The following is a 20,940-nucleotide window of genomic DNA, read 5'->3' as shown; positions in this document are numbered from 1 at the left end:
ATATCCCAAAAGTGGTAAGACAGTTGGTGTATAATTAGGCCAGATTTTATTTCTAGCAGTTTCTCATATTAGGAAGATTACCCAGTTTAAAAACAATAAATTATTATTTAAAGCTCCTTTAATATTTGACACTTCAAAAATCTATTTTAGAATACATATAGCACATATGTTTTTATAAAAGTAAATATCTATTAATAGCTACTTTACTAGACTAGGTAGATAAATTGAAATATTAGAATATGATCTGAACTTTAAAAAGAAGAAAGGAAATTGTGATTACCAATTTGGACAGTATGAATCAGACAGCTGCAGAGTTCTGTTCATCTTTGGCACACAAGCGATACGTACAGGCCTCTGAAATATATTTCCACTTCCCTCAAACCTTGCTAGACAGGCTTTTGGATATTTTTTACTTATTCATATTTTACTAGGAAATTTTGCCGTTTAGACTATAGACTTGCAATTAAGCCAGAGAGCGTTTCATTTTTTAATATTTCGGCTGTGCTTCCCCTTTGCATACTTTATGTAGTGAAACGCATGAGCATAATCTATTACTCTTATACTCTATACTCTTACAATCTATTACTCTTCACTTAGGTGGTAAAGAGTTCAGAAAATTTTCAACATCTGCTAAAGAATTATGAAGCCCATCACTCATATCTTGACTTCTAAGAAATGTTTTAAGAGTGCCTAAAGCGGTTACTGCCTCATTTTTTGAGGGCAGAGGAAGTTCAGTCCCTAGAGACCCATCATCCTCCTCTTCATCAGAAGTATACGGTCCAGTTTCATCCGATTTACTTTCCTGGGTGCACCCCGAGTCATCCCTCGGTGCCGCTTCACAGGTTTCCAGCCCGTCGTCCAAGGCAGCGTACTCCTCTATGGACAACCCTTCCGGCAGCTCCACCTCTGTCCCGAGCGCCTGAGCCACAGAATCAACACCAGCGTCTCCCTCCGCCTCTGCTGGGGGGTCACTTTCTTCTTTCGGACTTTTGAATCCTGCCTCTTCAAAGCTTTTCGCTATAGTCTCTGGGGTCACAGCCCTCCAGCAGAGATGCAGTGTGTCCACCGCATCCAGCAGTGAAAACATAAACTCCTGGCTGCCTTCAACGGAACTTAAAAACTTCTTGAGAAGGCAATGCCGGTAGTTGATTTTAAGGCTTTTCAGAACCCCTCGCTTCATGGCTACAAATCTGGAAGACAGACATGATGGGAAGAAGGCGAGCTCAATGGACTTGAGATTCTTTACCTCGGGATGTGCCGATGAGGACTCCACGAAAACCACTACTCTGCGTTGCTGCGCTTGAAATTTCTCATCAAGCTTCTGCATCCACTGTTGAAATATGTCTGAGCTCATCCATGCCATCCTGTGAGCTGCATAGTGCACAGGCAATGACGTTATACCTTTGAAACACTGCGGGTTTTTGTTTTTCCCGATGACAAGCAAAGGCAGTTTCTCTGAGCCGTCCATGTTGGCGCCGACCGCCAGAGTTATCCGGTCTTTGTATAACTTTCCAACGGAGCATGTTTCTCCTTTAAAGGCAAAGGTGTTTGTAGGTAACATCCGATAAAGCAGCCCAGTCTCTTCTATATTAAAGACATTTTTAGGGTGATAGTCATTTAAGTAATAAGGAAGTATATTTTGATGCCAGACAGTTGAAGGGTCTACAGATAGACCTGTGGCTTCTACAGGTTGAGCTCTAAACACTAAGCCATACCTGGATTTAAAACGATCCAGCCAGCCATTACTACACTTAAAATCATTATGTCCCAGTTTCTGGGCAAAATCGTTAGCTTTCAGGCGCAACATCGGGCCGTTAACTGGTACATTTAGACACTGAGCAATTCGATACCATCTCATTAATGCCTCTTCCAGATCGGTGTAAAAAGCAGTTCTCAGTCTTTTTCTCTTTGGATCAAATCTCAGAGACTCAAAGGCTTCTAGAACTTTGTCTTTATTCTTCATAATAGAAGACAGGGAATTTTTCTTGATGCCATATTCAGCGGCAATCTCTGCTTTTTTCTTGCCACTTTCCACGGCGTTTATGATGTCAATCTTCTCCTCAATGGACAGGCTCTTCTTCTTCTTCACTGTTACAGGAACGGGTGGGGCGTCCGCCGAAGCTTCTGCCATCTCTACCGCTGCTTTGGTAGCAATCGCTCACTTTCTGATGGCTGCTTCCTTAGTTAAATTTCCTGTGTGGTTTTCTAGCCTCCTTCATCAATTTTTAGTTGGTAACTATCTAATAGTTTCTTCTCTCAGCAAATTTATAGATTAGTAGGCTTCGCCAAAGGCTCTGAAGGAGAACAACGTAAAATGCAAGTAGGATATTCTAGAAGAGAATTTCCTTTCCCAGGAGCTAGTGCAGCTCACTTTATAGTTTATTCAGAGTTCCAGGAGTCAAGTTAAAATAGCAGTCTCATTATGTCAAACCTGTCCAGTCCTGCTGGTATATTTTTGGAACTTCAATCCTTTAAGATGATCCATTTTATCCACGCACACGTTCAACCTATTAATTCTCCACAGGAGGCCTCAGAGATAAGAAGAAAAATGTTCAGAAATGTTCATGTAAAATGTTACTTTCTAATTGCCAAGTCTCTTTCGGGTAAGGAAGAGAATGATAGGCTTTTTTTTTTTTTTTTTTGAACTTGCAGTGTATCATGTAAAAAAAGAAAGGAAAAGAAAAATATGCAATTTTAGAAATGTCAAGTAAGTATCAAAAAGAACTATTTACATGTATAGCAACAATTTTGCTTTCAGTAACAACAAGAATGGGACCATGGTTTTCGAAGACACAATAAGCGCAGCTTTTAGGAGAAACGCTTACCTCTGGTTGGTCTCTCTGTCCAAAGCTCCCTAGCTCCGCTCCTTCCATTGGAATTCTCCCTCGGCCTTTGATTGCTCTGTAATATATACTTCCTAAATAAATCAGATAAATTTAATCCGCTCTGAAAAATGTGGGGCTTACCAAAATTAAAGAACTAAAAATGATGCTGGATGGATCTGTTTGGTGGCTATTTTTTACATGAGGACACCGGCTGCACCCTCTGACTTCCCTAAACGAAAAGCTTAGCCAGACAGTAGTCACAAGGCTTGACTTTTAATAGCACATGGAGACGGTGTCTGGTGGAAGAGGCCTCCCTAAAAAAGTAGGTGAAGAGATGGAAAACTCTGCTTTTTAAAAGTTCAGTTTTATTCTACTCAGAAGCTTAAAGGCCCAATAACGTTCACATTCATTTGGCACATTCACTGAACAAACGCAGATGAAAATCACTTGTGGAAGCGCCTAGAAGAAACGCATGACTCAGAGTAATAACGCAGAGAAAGAGCAAGAGGAAGTAGAGTGGCCATGGGTCTTAGCCTAACCTCTCAGGCTCTCTGCTTCCTGTGAAATTAAATGTCTCACCACAGGCTTTGGAGACACACAGATCTGAACTTAAAAGTGACCCTTGGTCACTTAGCCGCCTATAAAGTGGCAGTAATTATAGGACCTGCCTCATGGCCTTCCTCTGCCTTAAATGAGATTCAGTGAGGATGTGCAGCAGTTAGCAAAGTTTTTAACACTTTAAGAACGTGCATAGCAACTGTATGGTGATGATTTCATCATGATCTTTCATGTTCTTTCACTATGTGAATCGAAATTACAATTCAGGAATGTTATGAAATTGCCCTTGCAAATGAAAAGCTAGAGTCTCACTGCAAATGTGTGCTGGAAGCAAAGCTCCCACGCCCGGGAGCACTGCAGGACCGGGAGAAGAGGGAGAAGAGCCCCAGGGCACCAGTCAGGCTCCCCACTGCCTGACCCTGGCTTTGTACCTCCTGCAGCCAGGACAACAGGCTCCTCTGATGAGCAGTGGTAACTCCCCCATGAGGGCAAGTGTACTCCCTCCTTGCTGCTATGCTCCTGGGTTCCAGGTATCTCAGCATACAAATCTTTTTGGCAAAACTTCTTGTTAGAATTTGTCTTTCGTTGTTCAACTCAAAGGAGTAAATTTTTTAGAGGAGAGACAGAGAGGAAGATCTTCCGTCCAATGACTCACTCCCCAAGCAGCTGCAACAGCTGGAGCTGAGCCAGTCTGAAGCCAGGAGCCAGGAGCCTCTTCCTGATCTCCCATGTGGGTGCAGAGTGCCAAGGCCTTGGGCCATCCTCAACTGCTTTCCAGGCCACAAGCAGGGAGCTGGATGGGAAGTGGAGCTGCTGGGATTAGAACTGGTGCCCATTTGGGATCCCGGCGTGTTCAAGGTGAGGACTTTGGCAGCTAGACCATCGCACTGGGCCCCAAAGGGGTAATTTTTATCATAGGGATCAGAGCCAGTGAAGGAGCTGAAAAAAAATTGTCATTATCCATGGGCTTTAGTTTCTCAAATGCTCGACTAGCTGTATTCCAAGGAACTAAGCAGGAAGAAATTGGGTTTCAGGGCTTCCACATTTTGACTGCATGCAGCCTGGAATCCAGGCCTTCCATGTTATTCCTCCTGCCCTGCTGTCCTTGGGTCACATGGACAGGGCCTGCTCTGACCAGTTACCCAGCCCACGCTCCCAGTACCAAGCCAAGCCAACATTTCCAATGGCTGTCCGACTCCTAAAAACTGACAGCAACCAATTAAAATCAGTCTTCCATTATGAATTCATGGACACAAATATTCAGCTATTGCAGAGGGTTAACTTTGCGAAGGAAATAAGATTTAGTCAGCCAACTAAAAAACCTAAAATTGTGCTTATAATAGGATTTCCATGTTCATTTCCTTGCAATTTCCTGTTAACCTGCAATTATTTCAAAACGTTTTTAAAATTAAAAAATATAGATGTTTTACACTTATTAGGAAGATCCCAATCTTTGGAAATGGAGGTTGCAAGAGCCTGTTTTTCTTTTTCTTTTTCTTTTTATTACAAAGTCAGATATACAGAGAGGAGGAGAGACAGAGAGGAAGATCTTCTGTCCGATGATTTACTCCCCAGGTGACCTCAACGTCCGGTGCTGTGCCGATCCTAAGCTGGGAACCAGGAACCTCTTCTGGGTCTCCCACACGGGTGCAGGGGCCCAAGTCTTTGGGCCATTTTCGACTGCTTTCCCAGGCCACAAGCAGGGAGCTGGATGGGAAGTGGAGCAGCCGGGATTAGAACCGGCGCCCATATGGGATCCCGGGCGCATTCAAAGCGAGGACTTTGGCTGCTAGGCCATGGCGCCGGGCCCAACAGCCTGTTTTTCAAATGACAATTCAACAAAAAGTACTCTCTAGAAGCAAAAGTGAATTTCTTAGTTTCTCCATGCCTATTTCCATTGTATTCTTCCACCTTATTTGTCAGAAATGAGTGTTATTTCAAATAGGAGGGGTTAGAAAGAAAGGAACTTGAGGGCCCGGTGGCATGGCCTAGAGGCTAAAGTCCTCGCCTTGAACGCCCCGGGATCCCACATGGACGCCGGTTCTAATCCCAGCAGCTCCACTTCCCATCCAGCTCCCTGCTCGTGGCCTGGGAGAGCAGTCGAGGACGGCCCAAAGCTTTGGGACCCTGCACCCGCGTGGGAGACCTGGAAGAGGTTCCAGGTTCCCGGCTTCGGATCGGCGTGCACCGGCCTGTTGCGGCTCACTTGGGGAGTGAAACATCGGACGGAAGATCTTCCTCTCTGTCTTTCCTCCTCTCTGTATATCTGACTTTGTAATAAAAATAAATCTTAAAAAAAAAAAAGGAAGGAACTTGAAACCTGTGTCTAATCCATTTTTTGTAAACAAAATAGACTCATCATAATCAGAGATGACTGATCATGATGATCAAATTGAAAATTGTGATTCTTTTTCTTCAGGAAGATAAATTCACCCCCACCACCAAGTTAACAATATTATTTCCTTTGTAAACAGCAAAGATACAGTTTTCCATGGAAGGGTACAACATAACTTTATTTATAAAGCTATCACATTTCTAATGCCAAACCGAACAACTAGACTTTTTTTCTAGGAATGAATAAGGTAGCAACACTAGCTTGTCAATGAAGAGGACATTCTCTAATCTTACACACTTACACAGAATGGCATTTGGGATACCCTTTTTTTTCTTTCGCAAGGAGTAATGGCAAAAGTCAATATATCTTGAAAGTACTCAGCCTCTCAATCTCATTAATCATTTTTTCCCCTTGCAAATATTGCATGGATAAATGCCTATAATATATTTCAGGCAAAATTTGCTCTTTGTCTAAGAATGGGAACATCCAATTCACCAATAAAGACTTCCAATGTACTCCAGACCAAACCAAAACCAAACCAAAACAAAACAAAATTAAGTTCTACTACCAATAAGTGAAATATAAATCCTTAAAATAGTAGATACCTTTTTATTTTTTGTCTTTGTCTATGTCCTTGTCTATCACAACTACAGTCTGTTTTGTTTGTCAGGGTGCAGTAATATGGGTTGTTATGAGACAAGCTGGTTCAAAGCTTATTGAGGGCAAAACCTTACAAAACTTTATTTAAGAGGACAAAACCCTTAAAAACATAAATAGTTCTTTTTAGCCTAGTAATTCGATATCTAGCATTTTATCCCAACAGAGTGCGGATGTAAAGATAATTTCTTACAAATGTATCTGTTTTTTTAGCGCTGTAAAACACACTTCATACACTTAGTGGCTTAAAGCGACCTCTCCATGGTCCTGGGGCTCAGAAATGCAGGCCGCTTCAACCAGGTCTGTGCCATGCGAGTCAGGCCATGCGAGTCAGGCCCAGGCCGGGCAGGCTGGGGAGAGCTTTCAAGCTCCTGCGGGCCGGAGGCTGAATTCCGCTGCTGGCTGTTGCAGACCTGAGGTCTCTAGGTGAGCCGTTTGCAAGGTTCATTCTCATCTCCCTCAGAGGAGTCGGCCTGAGGAGACCCTCCTCACTCCAACCACAGGGAACCCTGGAACTTCTCTCTCTCTTTTTTTAAAGACCCCAGTTATGGGACAACATCCTTTTATTTTAAAATGACATAAAAGTATTGTTTTTATTAATTACATTGCATTATGTGACACAGTTTCATAGGCTCTGGGATTCCCCCAACCACTCCCCGTGCCCTCCCCCCATCGTGGAGTTCTCCACCTTGTTGCAGAATTATAGTTCAAATTCAGTCAAGATTCTTTCATTGCAAACATATACCAAGCATAGGGTCCAGCATCTTATTGTCCAGATAAATTCAATGGTTTCTTGGAGACCATCTCTGGTCTGAAGGTAGAGCTGGCAGAATATCATCCCGATCAATGAAAAGCCCCAACATAACCAACAAAATTTTACAATGTTATGGAATTAATTGACATGGTAATGAGTAACCAATATGTTAAAAAATATAAGTTCTTATTCACCTCCTGTGACTACTTCATAAACTGTTGACATATGCCTTTGTTAGAGTTATAAGCCAGTTTAGATTACCCTAAAAACTGCCAGGTTCAGCAAAATTATGTTTCAACACTATAATCTGCAAAATACTAAAATGAAAATAGACACGAGACAGCTGAATAGTACCCTATAGCCATTTTAAGGTGTATAGAAGCTGGTTGTATATAACCTCTCTGACTTCTTGTGCAGACCCCAGCAGGAGAAAATTGCTCTGTTAATGGGAAGGGATTAAACAAGGGTGAGGTCAACTTGGAACTCTGCCTATTACACAAGAATATCCTTCACATTGTTGTTATATAGTTATACAAAAAGCTGGAATTAACCTAAACACATAAAAAACAAGGGTTAGTGAAATAAATCAAGGGATATTTATACTAAAGGACACTGATGAATGATAGAAAAATTTCATGATATATTAAGCAAAGAAAGCAACACACCAAACACTCAGCCAACGAATGCAGCCTCTAGCGACAGTTACATGAAGGCCTAGGCTCCTGGCTACGCCTGCAATGCTCAGAGTCACCAAGCAGCAAGTCCTCAGTAACAACGGGTTACACCTCTGAAGAGCTAACTCAAGAACAGAACAAGGCATCCACCACAATCTCAACGTTCCCCTAGGAAACCACATCATGAATAACTTCAGGGTTTCTTTCCCCTTTACAGTACACTCGCTCCTGCCACTACCATCACCCCAAGCAGCAGCCATTGCTGTATTCTGGAACGTGCCCGGTGAGCAGCAGATCATAAATTTTTATAATCTATGCCAAGTGCTTCAGTTTCCTGGTGCAAGGGAAAATAAAATGAGTCCAAAGTTCAGTCTTCCAAAAAGGCTCTGCCTTATCATGGGATTGAAGGCAAACTAAAATGAGGGCTCCAAGCACGGGCTGCAGGATCACAGAGCTGAGACAGATGAGTTATTACTGAAACGGTAAAGAATGGGCTCCTGAGAGAAGTAACACTGTGATCAACCCCATGGACAGGGACGAGACAGCAAACAAGAGGAGACTGGAAGCATCTCTGCTGGTAAGAATGAAAAGTAAAGAGCCTGGCATGGTAGTCCAGTGACCAAAGTCCTCGCCTTCCACATGCCGGGATCCCTATGGGCACCGGTTCTAATCCCGGCAGCCCCGCTTCCCATTTAGCTCCCTGCTTGTGACCTGGAAATGCAGTCAAGGATGGCCCAAAGCTTTGGGCCCCTGCACCTGCGTGGCAGATATGGAAGAGCTCCTGGCTTTGGATTGGCTCAGCTCTGGCTGTTGCGGTCACTTGGGGAGTGAACCATTGGACAGAAGATTTTCCTCTCTGTCTCTCCTCCTCTCTGTATATCTGCTTTTCCAATAAAAATAAGTCTTTTTTTTTTAAATAAATAAGTCTTAAAAAAAGAGAGAATGAAAAGTAAAACATGCAGGAGAGAGATTACAAGACTATTTGAAATCCATTAAAGAGTCAATGGAACTAGAACTTTGAGTTATGTATATACTGATGTCTGCATGTCTGAGTCTCCTAAATGAGCACTCTTCTCCACATATGCAAGACAGTGTTCATTCAGTTGACTATACATTGTATACAGCGGAAAGCAACACTGAGGCTAAACCTTGGCAAGCCTGGAGTGCTTGCATAAGGAAGCAGACTTTATGCAGTGTGCCAAAAATAGCAGTAAAAGTATTTTTTAAAAGATGTATTTATTTATATGAAAGTCGGAGTTACAGACACACAGGATGAGACAGACAAATAGAGAGTTCTTGCACCTGGTGGTTCACTCCCCAGATGGCTGCAATGGCAAGAACTGGTTCAGGCCCAAGTTGGGGGCAGTCGATTCCTCTGGGTCCCCCATTTGGGTGGCAGGGGTCCAAGCACTCGGGACAACTTTTGCTGCCTTTTCCAGGCAGCTGGATGGGAACTTGAGCAGTTGAGACACAAACCAACATCCACATGAGATGCCAGCACTACAGGCCACAGCTCATCCGCTAGGCCATAGTGCCTGCCTCTGAGAGGAAGAGTAACAGGGTCACATGCAAAGCTTTCCCCAGTCACCAGAATAAATGCATAAGGGAACTTTTCTACCTCTGTGTATTTCAAATCACGTGTGTATTTACTGGATGTGTGTGTTTGTGTGTGAGAAAGAGACGGGGAGAGCAGAATGGAGACACGTCCTCCATCTTTTGGCTGGCTCCCCAAACGCAACAGCCAGGCTGAACAGGCTGAAGCCAGAAGCCAGGAGCTCCATGTATGGGATCCTGGTATGGGATGTGGGCATTCCAAGCAGAGGTTCAACTGCTGCACGAAGTGCTGGCCTTTAGCAACAAGTGACACGGAGGGCCTTCCCATCACCAAATTCACCACACAGACAGCTATAGATAATTGAATGAAATTTACATGCGTCTACTAAACAACTTTCAGAAACGTGACAAGCCCTAGTGATTCACACTGTGAACTGTTTAGGAGCTTATTAAAATGGTACATTATTCAGCATCTTCAATAACAGGCTTGTTTTCAGAGGATGAAACATTGGGTGATTAGCAGTCTGACCCGCTCTTCACAAAAAAAGAGTTCAACAGTGAAGCCATTTTGGAGGTCACACCAGAAAAGATCTGGAAACAGAACTTTCTTCCAGCTCTTCAGAAAATAATCTTGATAAGCAAAAGTATCAACATTTAAAATAGAGATAGTTGGCCATGCACAATTAACTCATTCAGAAAGGAATTAAAAAGCAATGCTGGGCCGGCGCCATGGCCTAGCGGCTAAAGTCCTCGCCTTGAAAGTACCAGGATCCCATATGGGTGCTGGTTATAACCCTGGCAGCTCCACTTCCCATCCAGCTCCCTGCCTGTGGCCTGGGAAAGCAGTCGAGGGCGGCTTAAAGCCTTGGATCCCTGCACCCGCGTGGGACCTTGGAGGAAGTTCCAGGCTCTTGGTTCTGGATCGGCGCAGCTCTGGCCGTTGCACACAGGTGAGTGAATCATTGGACGGAAGATCTTCCTCTCTGTTTCTCCTCCTCTTTGTATATCTGAGTTTGTAATAAAAACACATAAACCTTTGAAAAAAAAAGAGCAATGCCCTCTAACCTGTTGTCTCCTTTCCTTCTAGGTCACTGCAAGACACACTACTAGAATTCCCCAAGAGCCCAATGAATAAATAGCATCTGACTTCTCAAAGGTGAACTAAAGAGTTAAAGATAGTGCAATGGCAAATGAATAGATCAGCTTTGTTTCTAAGTGCCAATGACAGGTGTTCCTTTTTCTTATCTCCCCAACAAGTGCCAACTGAGAGAAAGGCAGTAATCTATTCTTCCTAAACGAGCAGACTGATTTCCCAAGCTTGCAGGTATGGGGCTGTCCGACCAAGGAAGAAGGAAGACTTCAAATAAGATCTTGTAGTTAGCATCAAAACTTTCTCTCCTAAATCCAAAGTTCAGTGACTGCTGCTTCCTTAAAACAACAGAATTCTCCTGTTTTCCACCACCAGTGACAACAGCTTCTCATGCTGCCAGAGCCAGCTAGCATTCTAACTTCCCACAGGACAGCAGCTGAACTTATAGAATGGTTAATCTATGCACAGCCTTGCACATGGTGATGCTGTGGATGAGGGCTGACCGTGCTCTGATGGGACTGAAGGGTACTAGACACACAGATCTTCACCAAGCAGCAGGCAGCATTCACTCCCTGAAGGTTCAAGTCTGTCAGACTCTCACAGAACCCATCAGCAGCTGTCAAGGAAATGATCCAGCCAAGGGCCCAGATAACCTTTCTCATCTGAGAAACTTCTGACTGACTGACTGACAACCCTAAGAGGTTGATATTCCCACATCAAGAGACGGTATCGCTACAGCTTGTGTCACAACTCTGTTCCTACCTAGTAAGAGCAGAAATTAGACTGGGATTCCCTTTTTGTAACTGAGACGAACGGGCTGCAAACCAACAGGAAAATTCACAGTAAACTCTGGAATGGGAGTTAAGCTTGAGTGGCTGAGCCCTCTCTCTCTCTCTCTCTCTGTTGTTAAAGACTGGGCCATTTAAGACAAAAGGAGGACGCACTACACACAGACTTAGGCTTTGGGATTTCAAAGCTGTTCGCATTAGGTCCTGGAGATTTCAGATGATACTCTTATGTGTGAAACATCTGTGCTGTCTCAGGTTTTTACTATTCATGAATCCGGGAAAGATAGGAAAACTTGACTGAAACTCCCCGGAAATCGGTAGAGGTCGAGCTCTGCCGAGGGGCATTTAGTCATCCAACTTGTCTTGTCAGCCAAAGTGACAGGAGAGGGCAGGTGAGAAATACGAGTTCAAGAAGGGCACGTCTCACAGTCCCCTTGGCATGTCTACAGGCAAAGTGGGGAGTACAAACGAGCACGCACGGCGGCCAAGGTTCAAGCAGCCCAGGAGTGTGAAGGCAGATCCGGGTGGCGCAGGCGGGAAACTCAACTGCAGGCTGCCTCCCTCCAAAGCGAACCTCGGAGTGTCAAGTAGGGAAGGCATCTGGGAGAAGGAACTGTTTAAGAGTTTCTGTTGAGAGGACGGTGATCTACTGGAGAAGTCTCGGGGCGAGTAAACAGGGTGGAGCTCGGTCAGAGCAGTAAAGGAAAGAAACGGGAAAGAGAGGTGTCAGGGACCCACTGTGAGCCAGCGAGACCAACGCACAGTGGAAGTCCGAGGAAGAGCCGCGGGACGGCGGGCGTGGGAGTGGACGCGAAGGACATGGCGACAGGCGGGTTTTCCAGAAGCCAGGGGCGTGCGAGCCAGGCAGCTCCCTAATTCCCGCATTCTCTCCACCACCCGAGCCCCCCCAGGGGCTTCCTGGAATAACCTTCTTCGTGCTCTCCACGGCTGAGAAAGCAGCTTGGGCTCTTCTGCGGGGCAACCCTCCCGGCAGTCACCGGTTCGCTGTCAAGTCGGGGTAAGGGTGGGCAGGACGCCTAACGCCTGAGGCCGGGATGTGTGAGGGAGAAGGACGGCGTGCTGCGGGATCCTGGAGACCTCCGGTCACTCGGACCAGGCTCGCCAGCCCTTGGCCGAGCGGCCACGTCCGGCCGGCTGCCTCAGCGAACTCCGTGACGGCTTAGAAAAATCACCGGGGCAACGGCCGCCGGAGAGCCCGGATGTGGTTGCTAGGGCCGCCGCGGGAGGGGCGGGGAGGGAGAGGGGGAGGTGCGCTCTCACCATCGAGACGTGGCTTCGTGGGGCCGGATTTCGGGAGAGAGAGAGGCCGTCCAGGGCTCAGGGCAGTGCGACTTCCGGTCCCCCACTTCCGGCTTCGCGGCTCCGCGTCCCGGTGCTGGAGGCCGCCTCGGGAGGCCGCACGGCTGGCGGAGTGTCGTGGGCGGTTGGTCCGCGGGCGCCTGTGACAGCTGCAGCCGCTCCCCGCCCGCGAGGAGCCGAGGTATGCGGGGCGGGGGCGGGGAGGGGAACGTCGGGGAAGGTCCGGGTCGCGTTTCCGCTGGCTTCTGGCCGGGGCTGAGGGCGAGCGTCCCAGCCCGGAGCCGGGGGCGCTGCCAGGCTGCCCGGCTGGCAGGTGAGGGCGGACACGTTGCCGCTGCCGGGCCGTGCTTGCGGCGGCGGGGCTGTAGGATCGCTTCGCCCGTGCCCTTTTCTGCCCGAGGATTCGGCTTTGCTGCGTGCTGCCTGTACCCCTGTTGTGGCTGCTGCCCCGCTCTGAGGCGCTCGGAAGGGCGGCACCCTCTTGGCTTTGCATGCAAGAGGCTGGGTCAGGTGGGGCTGCAGGATCCTGCTGAGCTGAGTGGCCCAGGGAGCTGGCTGCCTACCCAACTTCGTCCCTTCCGACCCCCCAACACACTCCTCCTCCTGCATCCCCCACTTTCCCTCCACCGCCGAGAGAGAGCGAGGGGTCGTGCTAATGCCTCGGAAAGGGTCCCAAGCCGCCTGTGCTTGTGGGAGGCACAGGCTCAAGTTTGGGGAAGGGAGTTGAGCTGGCCTCTTCTGGCCCGATGCTCTTGGCCAAGCCACTAGTGGTTACGTGTCTAGGAAAAGGCGACTGTGTGTGTGTGTGTGTGTGTCTACATTTTTAGACGCCTGGCGTTTTTTTTCTCCCTCTTTGTGAGTACTTCCTTTGCTTTGGTCTTACCTTCGTTTGGAGTCCTTTGATCTCAGATACTTTGAACTTTTAACACGTCCTGCAAATCTTTTAGCTACCTTTTTTTAGGCTTTCTTCCCCCCCCCCCATCCCCGCCTTTGTTTGGGGATGAAGATGTGTAACTTTTCCAGCTCGGTTCTTCTTCGATAAGAAAAAAAAAAGGAAGACTTGTAGGACTTCTGGTAGACTTAAGCTTCTCTGGTTTTTCACTTGAATGATTACAATGGTACTCATTCGCCAGTTCATTGATTTCATTGATAGAAATGTGCGCCAGAATTGGTTAAGGCAGCCCCTCGCTCTGCAGGAACTGGCTGTTTTGTTGCTGCTGTGGGAGAGCTATGACAGCTGAGTATATTTTGGTACAGTTGTAATTTTACTTTTCCTCTCCTTGTCCTGCCTGTTGGTGGTGATGGTGGTGGTGGTGGTGGTGGTGATGGTGATGGTTTTTTCTTTTTTTTTTTTTTTTTTATTATTATTGGAAAGCCGGATACACAGAGAGGAGGAGAGACAGAGAGGAAGATCTTCCGTCCGATGGTTCACTCCCCAAGTGAGCCGCAACGCGCCGGTCCGCGCCGATCCAATGCTGGGAACCAGGAACCTCTTCCAGGTCTCCCACGCGGGTGCAGGGTCCCAATGCATTGGGCCGTCCTCGACTGCTTTCCCAGGCCACAAGCAGGGAGCTGGATGGGAAGTGGAGCTGCCGGGATTAGAACCGGCACCCAAATGGGATCCCGGGGCATTCAAGGCGAGGACTTTAGCCGCTAGGCCACGCCGCCGGGCCCGGTGATGGTTTTTTCTTAAGTGTGATCACCATCCTCTTAACCATCAAGGCTAAAACTCATTATCTGAGAAAAGGAGGTATTTCTCATATTGCAGTTTGGATTAAAATCTCTGTCACAGTTACTGGGTTCCTTTTCACACTGATAAATTGGTTTCTCTTGGATTACCATTTACCTTCTCCCTGAGACGTGACCTGGGGTCTGTGGTCTAAGTTGCAGTAACTTTCGGTGGGGAGAGTCTTCCTTACACCCCCCACCTCTGAAATGATATGTAGAATTTTGTTTTAAGTGTGCCTTGGGGAGAATGTCTGTTCTTTATATTGGTTCCTCAAATCTACAACTTCGGCATAGGTTGAAAACACCTGCCTAGTGTTTAGGTGAAGTGAATTGAACTAATTTTGCATGAAACTTAATTTTTCCAACCTAGCCTGTTTTGAGTATTTAGAGTAGACTGCAGGGATTGTAGCTTGATATTGAAATCTCCAATTGTTTCAGAACGTCAGTGTTTCTAAACTCCTTCCTAGACTTAGAGAAGGAAGTATGACTGGCTGCTTATTCATTTCTTGATTTGTGGTTTTGAGGTTTCTTTGGACAGATGGCTGGCTGGGGCCCAAGCTGTGGAGAACACGTGGATTTAGAAACAGACGTGTTCATCTTATTGAACGCCAGCCCACTAGGGAGAGCTCCTAGTGAAAAATTTGCTTTCATTTTCTTTTCTGTAGCTCAGGGTGTCTGCCTTGAGCTGTGGCTTTGTCAGGGAGGACAAATAAGATGTTGCAGTGGTGTGGTCTGTAAGCCTTTGGATTGTTCCTGCTTCCTCTGGCACCCCCTTTTCCTGTAATAGGTGTTTTAATGATTATTTTCCCCTTGTGGATAAGTTAGTATTCCTCCCGGCTTTAACGTAAGTTTCAAAGTCTGATTTGGTTGTGAGGTGTTTGTTGACTGAATATTGTAATTCCAGAGGTACTGGGTGCTTGCCGCCTGGACCGGTAGGACCTGTGAAGGGGCCCGTGCAGCCCATCCTGCTCTTTCCAAAGTACTTTGTTCTATTCACAAAATAATTTACCCTCTGTCTGTATCCTTCCTAGGAAGGGGAGAAAACGTAATATTGTTAATAATAGGTTCGGCTAAATCAGTTTCCTGCTAAAGCGATGACAAATTCGGAAGATAGATTGTGTCTGCCATCGCTGCAAGAATCAATCAGTTTGCTTAGTGCGTTATGCTGAGTGCTGATCCTCCCAGCAGCCTTCTTTGCAAGGTGGTTACGTTTTCTCATGTTTATTAATGAGGAAACAAGCCAGATGACTCCCTGAATGACACTGGAGGAGTGAGGGTTGGAATGTTGGTGTTTGATTCCAGACTACCACTGCAGTCATTCTATTGCATTCCTTTTTGGAATGAGTTGGCGATATCATGGCTCATTTCCTACCAGACAGTAAGAAAAGGGCTTTTCCTTTATTTAAACTTCAGTGGATGAACATCTATGGTACTCAAAAAGGTATGGCAAAAAGAATCCAATTTGGGTAGGATCATGGAGTGGTTAGTCAATAGAATGTTCCACGGGCATGACTTTGACCTGTGGGATATGTGTGTTGATTATGCCATGAAGACCAGAAAATTGGAAAATGAAGGTTATAAGTAATAAGCTGACACTAAGAGCCTGGAAGTAGACATAAATTTCAGAATGACAGATTTCTAGAAGTGAATTCAGCAGGGACAACGTGGGTATGGATAAAAAGCTAACACTACTTGTACTACTGGAACATGATTTGTCCCACATGACGTGGACGATGATGACCTGAGAGACGGGGCAGCCTCAATGTCAGGTGTGTGCCAGCATTGTTTCTGATGTGTGTGGAAAAGTCTTTAAAGCCAGTGGCTCTGAAACTAAGCTTTTTCACCCTTGATTTCTGCTGCTTTTGGTAGTCTAGGAAACCTCGTCAATCGTTTTTGAAGAACTTTAACTGTTCTTTAGCAGAAAAAAAAAGCAGGTTTTTCTTTTTCCTTTCTTATTTGCCTCTTCATCTATCATTCCCCGCGCTGTTACTTCTAAACCCTTGTCTTAGGATGGGCTTGTGGTATATGTGTGTTAGCTCTGTTAGTGGTTGATCCTTGGAGAAAAGGATACAAGCTCTGAATTGTTGTCTTCCCCTTAACAAACATATTTTTATGTAAATGAAAAGTTCTCTTCAGAGGGGGTGTTTGATGCTCTGCTTTGAAATCCACTGCTGGTACTGCTGTCCATTCCGAATGAGCCCTGAACCTTTGCCATGTTTTCGCCTGTGTCTGTGATAGCCTTGGACTTCCAGTCCTTGATGTATGGGCCAGATCCTCTCCTTTTACCCTTGGGGAACAATGACATGCCCCCCTTGGGATAGGCTCATCAGAGCTGAGAGTTGATGGGAGACCTCTGAGTCATCCAGTGAAGGGAGCAGTTGGCCAGCTGTAGTTTCTGCTGACACGACATGGTGGTGTAGAACAAGACTTCCAAACTCTTCCACATCGCATTACACACAAATGAGTATGTTTGTGTGGCAGTCTAGAGCTAGCTTGTCTTGGTTCCCTGGAAGATGTAGGGGATAAAGAGATGGACCAGTATTTCAGCATGTCCATATCTTGTTCTGGGAGCCACGATTGGAAAGCTTTGGTGTAAGGAGGCCTTGATACCTTCTGTTTGTTTAGCATGTAATAATTTACAAAGCACTTTCACATATGTTTTTGTTTTACACAACAGTCACTTCAGGTAAGTACGGCAGATCATATTACTATGCTGGGGAAAAGAAGAAACTGAAATGTAGGTCATGTGCTTTGTCTGAGGTCATACACCTGACAAGGGATGGTTCAGGACTCAGATCCACAGGTAGGAAAGTTACGGCCAGGGGCCAGTGATGGCCAGGGTGGCCAGGACCCTACCTGTTTTGTTTCATTGGCCTACCTGGGGACAGTGCAAGGTATGTGAAACCCCATAACAGTGACGGATGGATGTGGAAATCAGAAATTGTTACTCTTAAGCTCACCCAAGGAGTAACAGGAGAAGCACAGACGACGCAAGTTGCTTGATTCTGGAACTTGTGCTGTTTCCATTATAGTGCTTGGAGTTGGTCCGGTAAAGTGGTTGATTTCAGCTCCAGGAGCTGGTGGTGGCAGCACTGGTAAGGAGGTAGGCCTAGGACTTCGGCAGAGGTAGAGTTCTAGAGAGGATGGCCATCTGGTAGGATTTCTAAGTGTTGGGAATGAGGTGAGGCAGCGGAGAAGTATGTGTAGGGGAAAGTTATTTGGTGATTGTTGCTACAGATATTAAATAGATTCTTTTCATATCTGCTTAATTGTTAGTTGTAGATTATTTTTTTCCCCTAAGATTTATGTTTTTACTTGAAAGGTGGACTTGTAGGGAGAGAAATAACTTCCATCTGCTAGTTCATTCCCCAGACCACTGGAGCTGGGTTGATCCAAAGCCAGGAGCTTTTTCGAAGCCTCCCACGTGAATGCAGGGTCCCTAGGATTTGGGCCGTCCTCCACTGCTTTCCCGGGCCACAAGGAGGGAGCTGGATAGGAAGTGGGGCCAGCAGGACACCAGCCTGCACCCGTATGACGCTCGGTTTATTGAGTCACAATGGCGGGCCCCAGATTATTTCCTAAAGATAGGTTTTTTGATGATTATGTTTTCTCTATTTCCTAAGTTTTCTACACTTCATAATACTTTTTAAAAAAAGATTTATTTTATTTTTATTGCCAAGTCAGATATACAGAGAGGAGGAGAGACAGAGAGGAAGATCTTCCTCCTGATGATTCACTCCCCAAGTGACCACAATGGCTGGTACTGTGCCGATCCGAAGCCAGGAGCCAGGAACTTCCTCTAGGTCTCCCACATGGGTACAGGGTCCCAAGGCTTTGGGCCATCCTCAACTGCTTTCCCAGATCACAGGCAGGGAGCTGGATGGGAAGTGGGGCCTCTGGGATTAGAACCGGTGCCCATGTGGGATCCTGGTGCATTCAAGGCAAGGATTTTAGCCAGTAAGCCACCGTGCCAACACTTCATATTACTTTTAAAATTAAACAGTTTGAGTTAGAGCACTGTATTTATATTCTTGAAATAAGAATTTGAATAAAAAGCAAATGGAACAACAAAAATCTTCTATTTCCTCAATCCCCCATCTCCAATACCTCTTCCCAGTTAATTTAGCAAAGTAGTTGTGGCCAGTGAGTTGAAGCATGAGGAAGTTCTAAACCTGCTGCGTAATAGTGTAGCCGCTGGCTGCATGTGACAGCTTAGGTGAAGGTGGGGCATTCAGTTCCTGCTTTGCGCCAGGCACATTTCAGTGCTCAGGAAGCACAGGAGGTAGTGGCTGCTGTACTGGACTGTACAGATTGAGACCATTTCCCGCAATATTGGCCAATCCTGCTAAAACTTGTTGTATTGTTTTGCTAAGATTTAAAAAGAAAATCTGTTTTTCTTTGGTACCTAGCCATTTTTCATCTTAGCTGGTGAAGTGTCCTTGCCACATTTTCTCTAAGCTTTTGTTTAACTGAAAACAGATGGCCAGTCAATGTTTTTTGTGGGTATTTGGGGATTATAGTTAGCTGCTTGTCTAGGATGAAGATGTCAGCTTTTGCAGGGGCGTGTGTGTCTTCTGTCTCCTTTGAGCTGTTTTCATAACCTCCTTTAAATACAGTAAATATATCTCCAATGTGGAACTTCTAAGCACTAAGACATTGGTCTTTTGTTGTTTCTTTAGTTGCCGCATGTCATTAACTTTGTGTTATAAAATCCTGAAAAATGTGTGATCCTTCCCACACTCTTCCTCATCATCAAGGATGTCAACAACTTTAGTTGATCGTAGCTTCTCAGTGTCCCTCGAGCCTGTGATTTCCTGTTTGCACTGCTACCACTCAAGTGTGCTAACGTCATCTTGCCTAGCACTTCTACAGTAGCTTCCCTTCTTGTGTGCTCACTGCAAATTTCGACTCCTCCCTAATCTGTTATCCATCCCAGGAATTTATTTAGAAACACATGTGATTGTCACTGTCCTCCTTTGTCTGCTAGTGTAGTTTCGTATTGCTTCTGGAATAAAATAAAGTCTCCAACCATGAGGAGTTCACCAGCCTCCTAAGGTGTCACCTTCCGTTTACCCGTCCCTTCCATACGTGCGCACGTCCTCACCTTCTTTAGTTCTTGGCCCTGCTCAGTAGTTTTTCTGTAACCTTATGAAGAGGGAATATGGCAAGAATTCTGCAGACAGTTGATTTTGTTATTTGGTTAAGTGGAAGTTATGTGGTAGACAAGGGCATGGTTGAGTATCTGTTAGGTGGACAGATTGTCTCGTTTCTGCATGCAGTTGGGAATTGCTGTAAGTAATCACTGTAAGTTTTGTTTAGGAGTGCTGTTGTAGCACAGCGGGTAAAGCTGGTGCTTGTGGTGCTTGCATTCTGCTTTGGAGTGCTGGTCGGAGTCGCAGCTGCCCGTCTTCCCATGCAGCTCCTTGCTAATCTGCTTGGGAAGGGAGGAAGTTGTGGGTTCAGGTAGGCCCAGCCCTGGCTGGTGTGGCCATCTGGGGAGTGAACCATGGATGGAATATCTCTTTCCCTCTGTTCCATTGGCTTTCAAACAAAATAAATGTTTAAAAAGTAGTTTATTTTGGGCCCGGCGGCGTGGACTAGCGGCTACTAGCCCTCGCCTTGAACGAGCTGGGATCCCATATGATCGCCGATTCTAATCCCGGCAGCTCCACTTCCCATCCAGCTCCCTGCTTGTGGCCTGGGAAAGCAGTCGAGGACGGCCCAAAGCCTTGGGACCCTGCACCCGTGTGGGAGACCTGGAAGAGGTTCCTGGTTCTTGGCTTCGGATCGGCACAGCACTGGCCATTGAGGTCACTTGGGGAGTGATTCATCAGATGGAGGATCTTCCTCTCTGTCTCTCCTCCTCTCTGTATATCTGACTTTGTAATAAAAATAAATAAATCTTTAAAAAAAGTAGTTTATTTTGATTGGAAAGGTAGAGCAACAGGGAAAAATACGCGCACACACACTCACTAAAAAGCACATGCCAAGGAGAGTCTCCACCTGTTTGTTCACTCTCCAGGTGCCTCTGACAGCTGTTACTGCTCCAGGGTGAAGCCAAATGGGTCTCCCTTGTGGTAGTAGCATCCCAAGGACCTGAGCCATCACCTTACTGCCTCCCAGGGTTTGCATTTATCAGAAGGAGGACTTGGAAGCAGAGCTGAGACTCCTAGGGATTCCACTATGGGCTGCAGGCATCCAAAACTGTCCTCCCTGCTGTGCAGGATAGGCCACTGGCCCCTTGCTTCAGGAGCATCATGAACTCAGTGTATCAGGATCAAAGGACTTGTATTAACAAAATATCTTTTGTAAACATCAGATGACTATTGCTATAGAAACAAGCATAATGTAAATTATTTTGTTTTATTTATTTTAAGATTTATTTATCTGAAAGAGGGAGTTGCGGACAGATCTTCCATCTGGTGTTTCACTTCCCAAATGGCTAAAACAACTGGGGCAGGGCCAGGCTGAAGCCAGCAGCCTCATCTGGGTCTCCCACATGGGAGCATCTTCCACTGCTTTCCCAGGTGCGTTAGCAGGGAGCTGGATCAGAAGAGGAACAGCCTGGACTTGAACTGCTATCTACATGGGGTGCTGGCACCACCGGTCAGGGCTTCACCCTCTATACCACACTGCTGGCACCTGGAGATGCATATT

The 20,940-nt window shown here is 46.0% G+C and overlaps 2 protein-coding genes across 5 annotated transcripts in view; one reads left to right on the top strand and one right to left on the bottom strand.

Annotated features, from left to right (window-relative positions):
* Positions 1 to 589: 589 nt before the first annotated feature.
* TIGD4 (tigger transposable element derived 4) lies at positions 590 to 2,131 on the bottom strand. The gene has a single exon (XM_004598465.2). It carries the CDS (start codon positions 2,129 to 2,131, stop codon positions 590 to 592), a length of 1,542 nt encoding a protein of 513 aa, XP_004598522.2.
* Positions 2,132 to 12,570: 10,439 nt separating this feature from the next.
* The window catches only part of ARFIP1 (ADP ribosylation factor interacting protein 1), a 122,745-nt gene continuing 114,375 nt past the window's right edge, over positions 12,571 to 20,940 (top strand). The window contains exon 1 of one of the 4 annotated variants that reach the window (XM_058666752.1): positions 12,571 to 12,736. The gene's annotated coding sequence lies outside the window, so the exon portion shown is untranslated. The other 3 variants (XM_058666749.1, XM_058666750.1, XM_058666751.1) reach the window with 3 other exon arrangements.

This window comes from Ochotona princeps, chromosome 7 (genome assembly GCF_030435755.1).
Source record: "Ochotona princeps isolate mOchPri1 chromosome 7, mOchPri1.hap1, whole genome shotgun sequence".
In the NCBI taxonomy this organism is placed as follows: domain Eukaryota; kingdom Metazoa; phylum Chordata; class Mammalia; order Lagomorpha; family Ochotonidae; genus Ochotona; species Ochotona princeps.
Note: the sequence above shows the minus strand (reverse complement) of the source record. Positions and strands in the feature narration are given on the sequence as shown.

Excerpts from the sequence above, each read along its gene's own strand:
- TIGD4 (XM_004598465.2), bottom strand. The coding sequence starts at position 2,131 with ATGGCAGAAGCTTCGGCGGACGCCCCACCCGTTCCTGTAACAGTGAAG.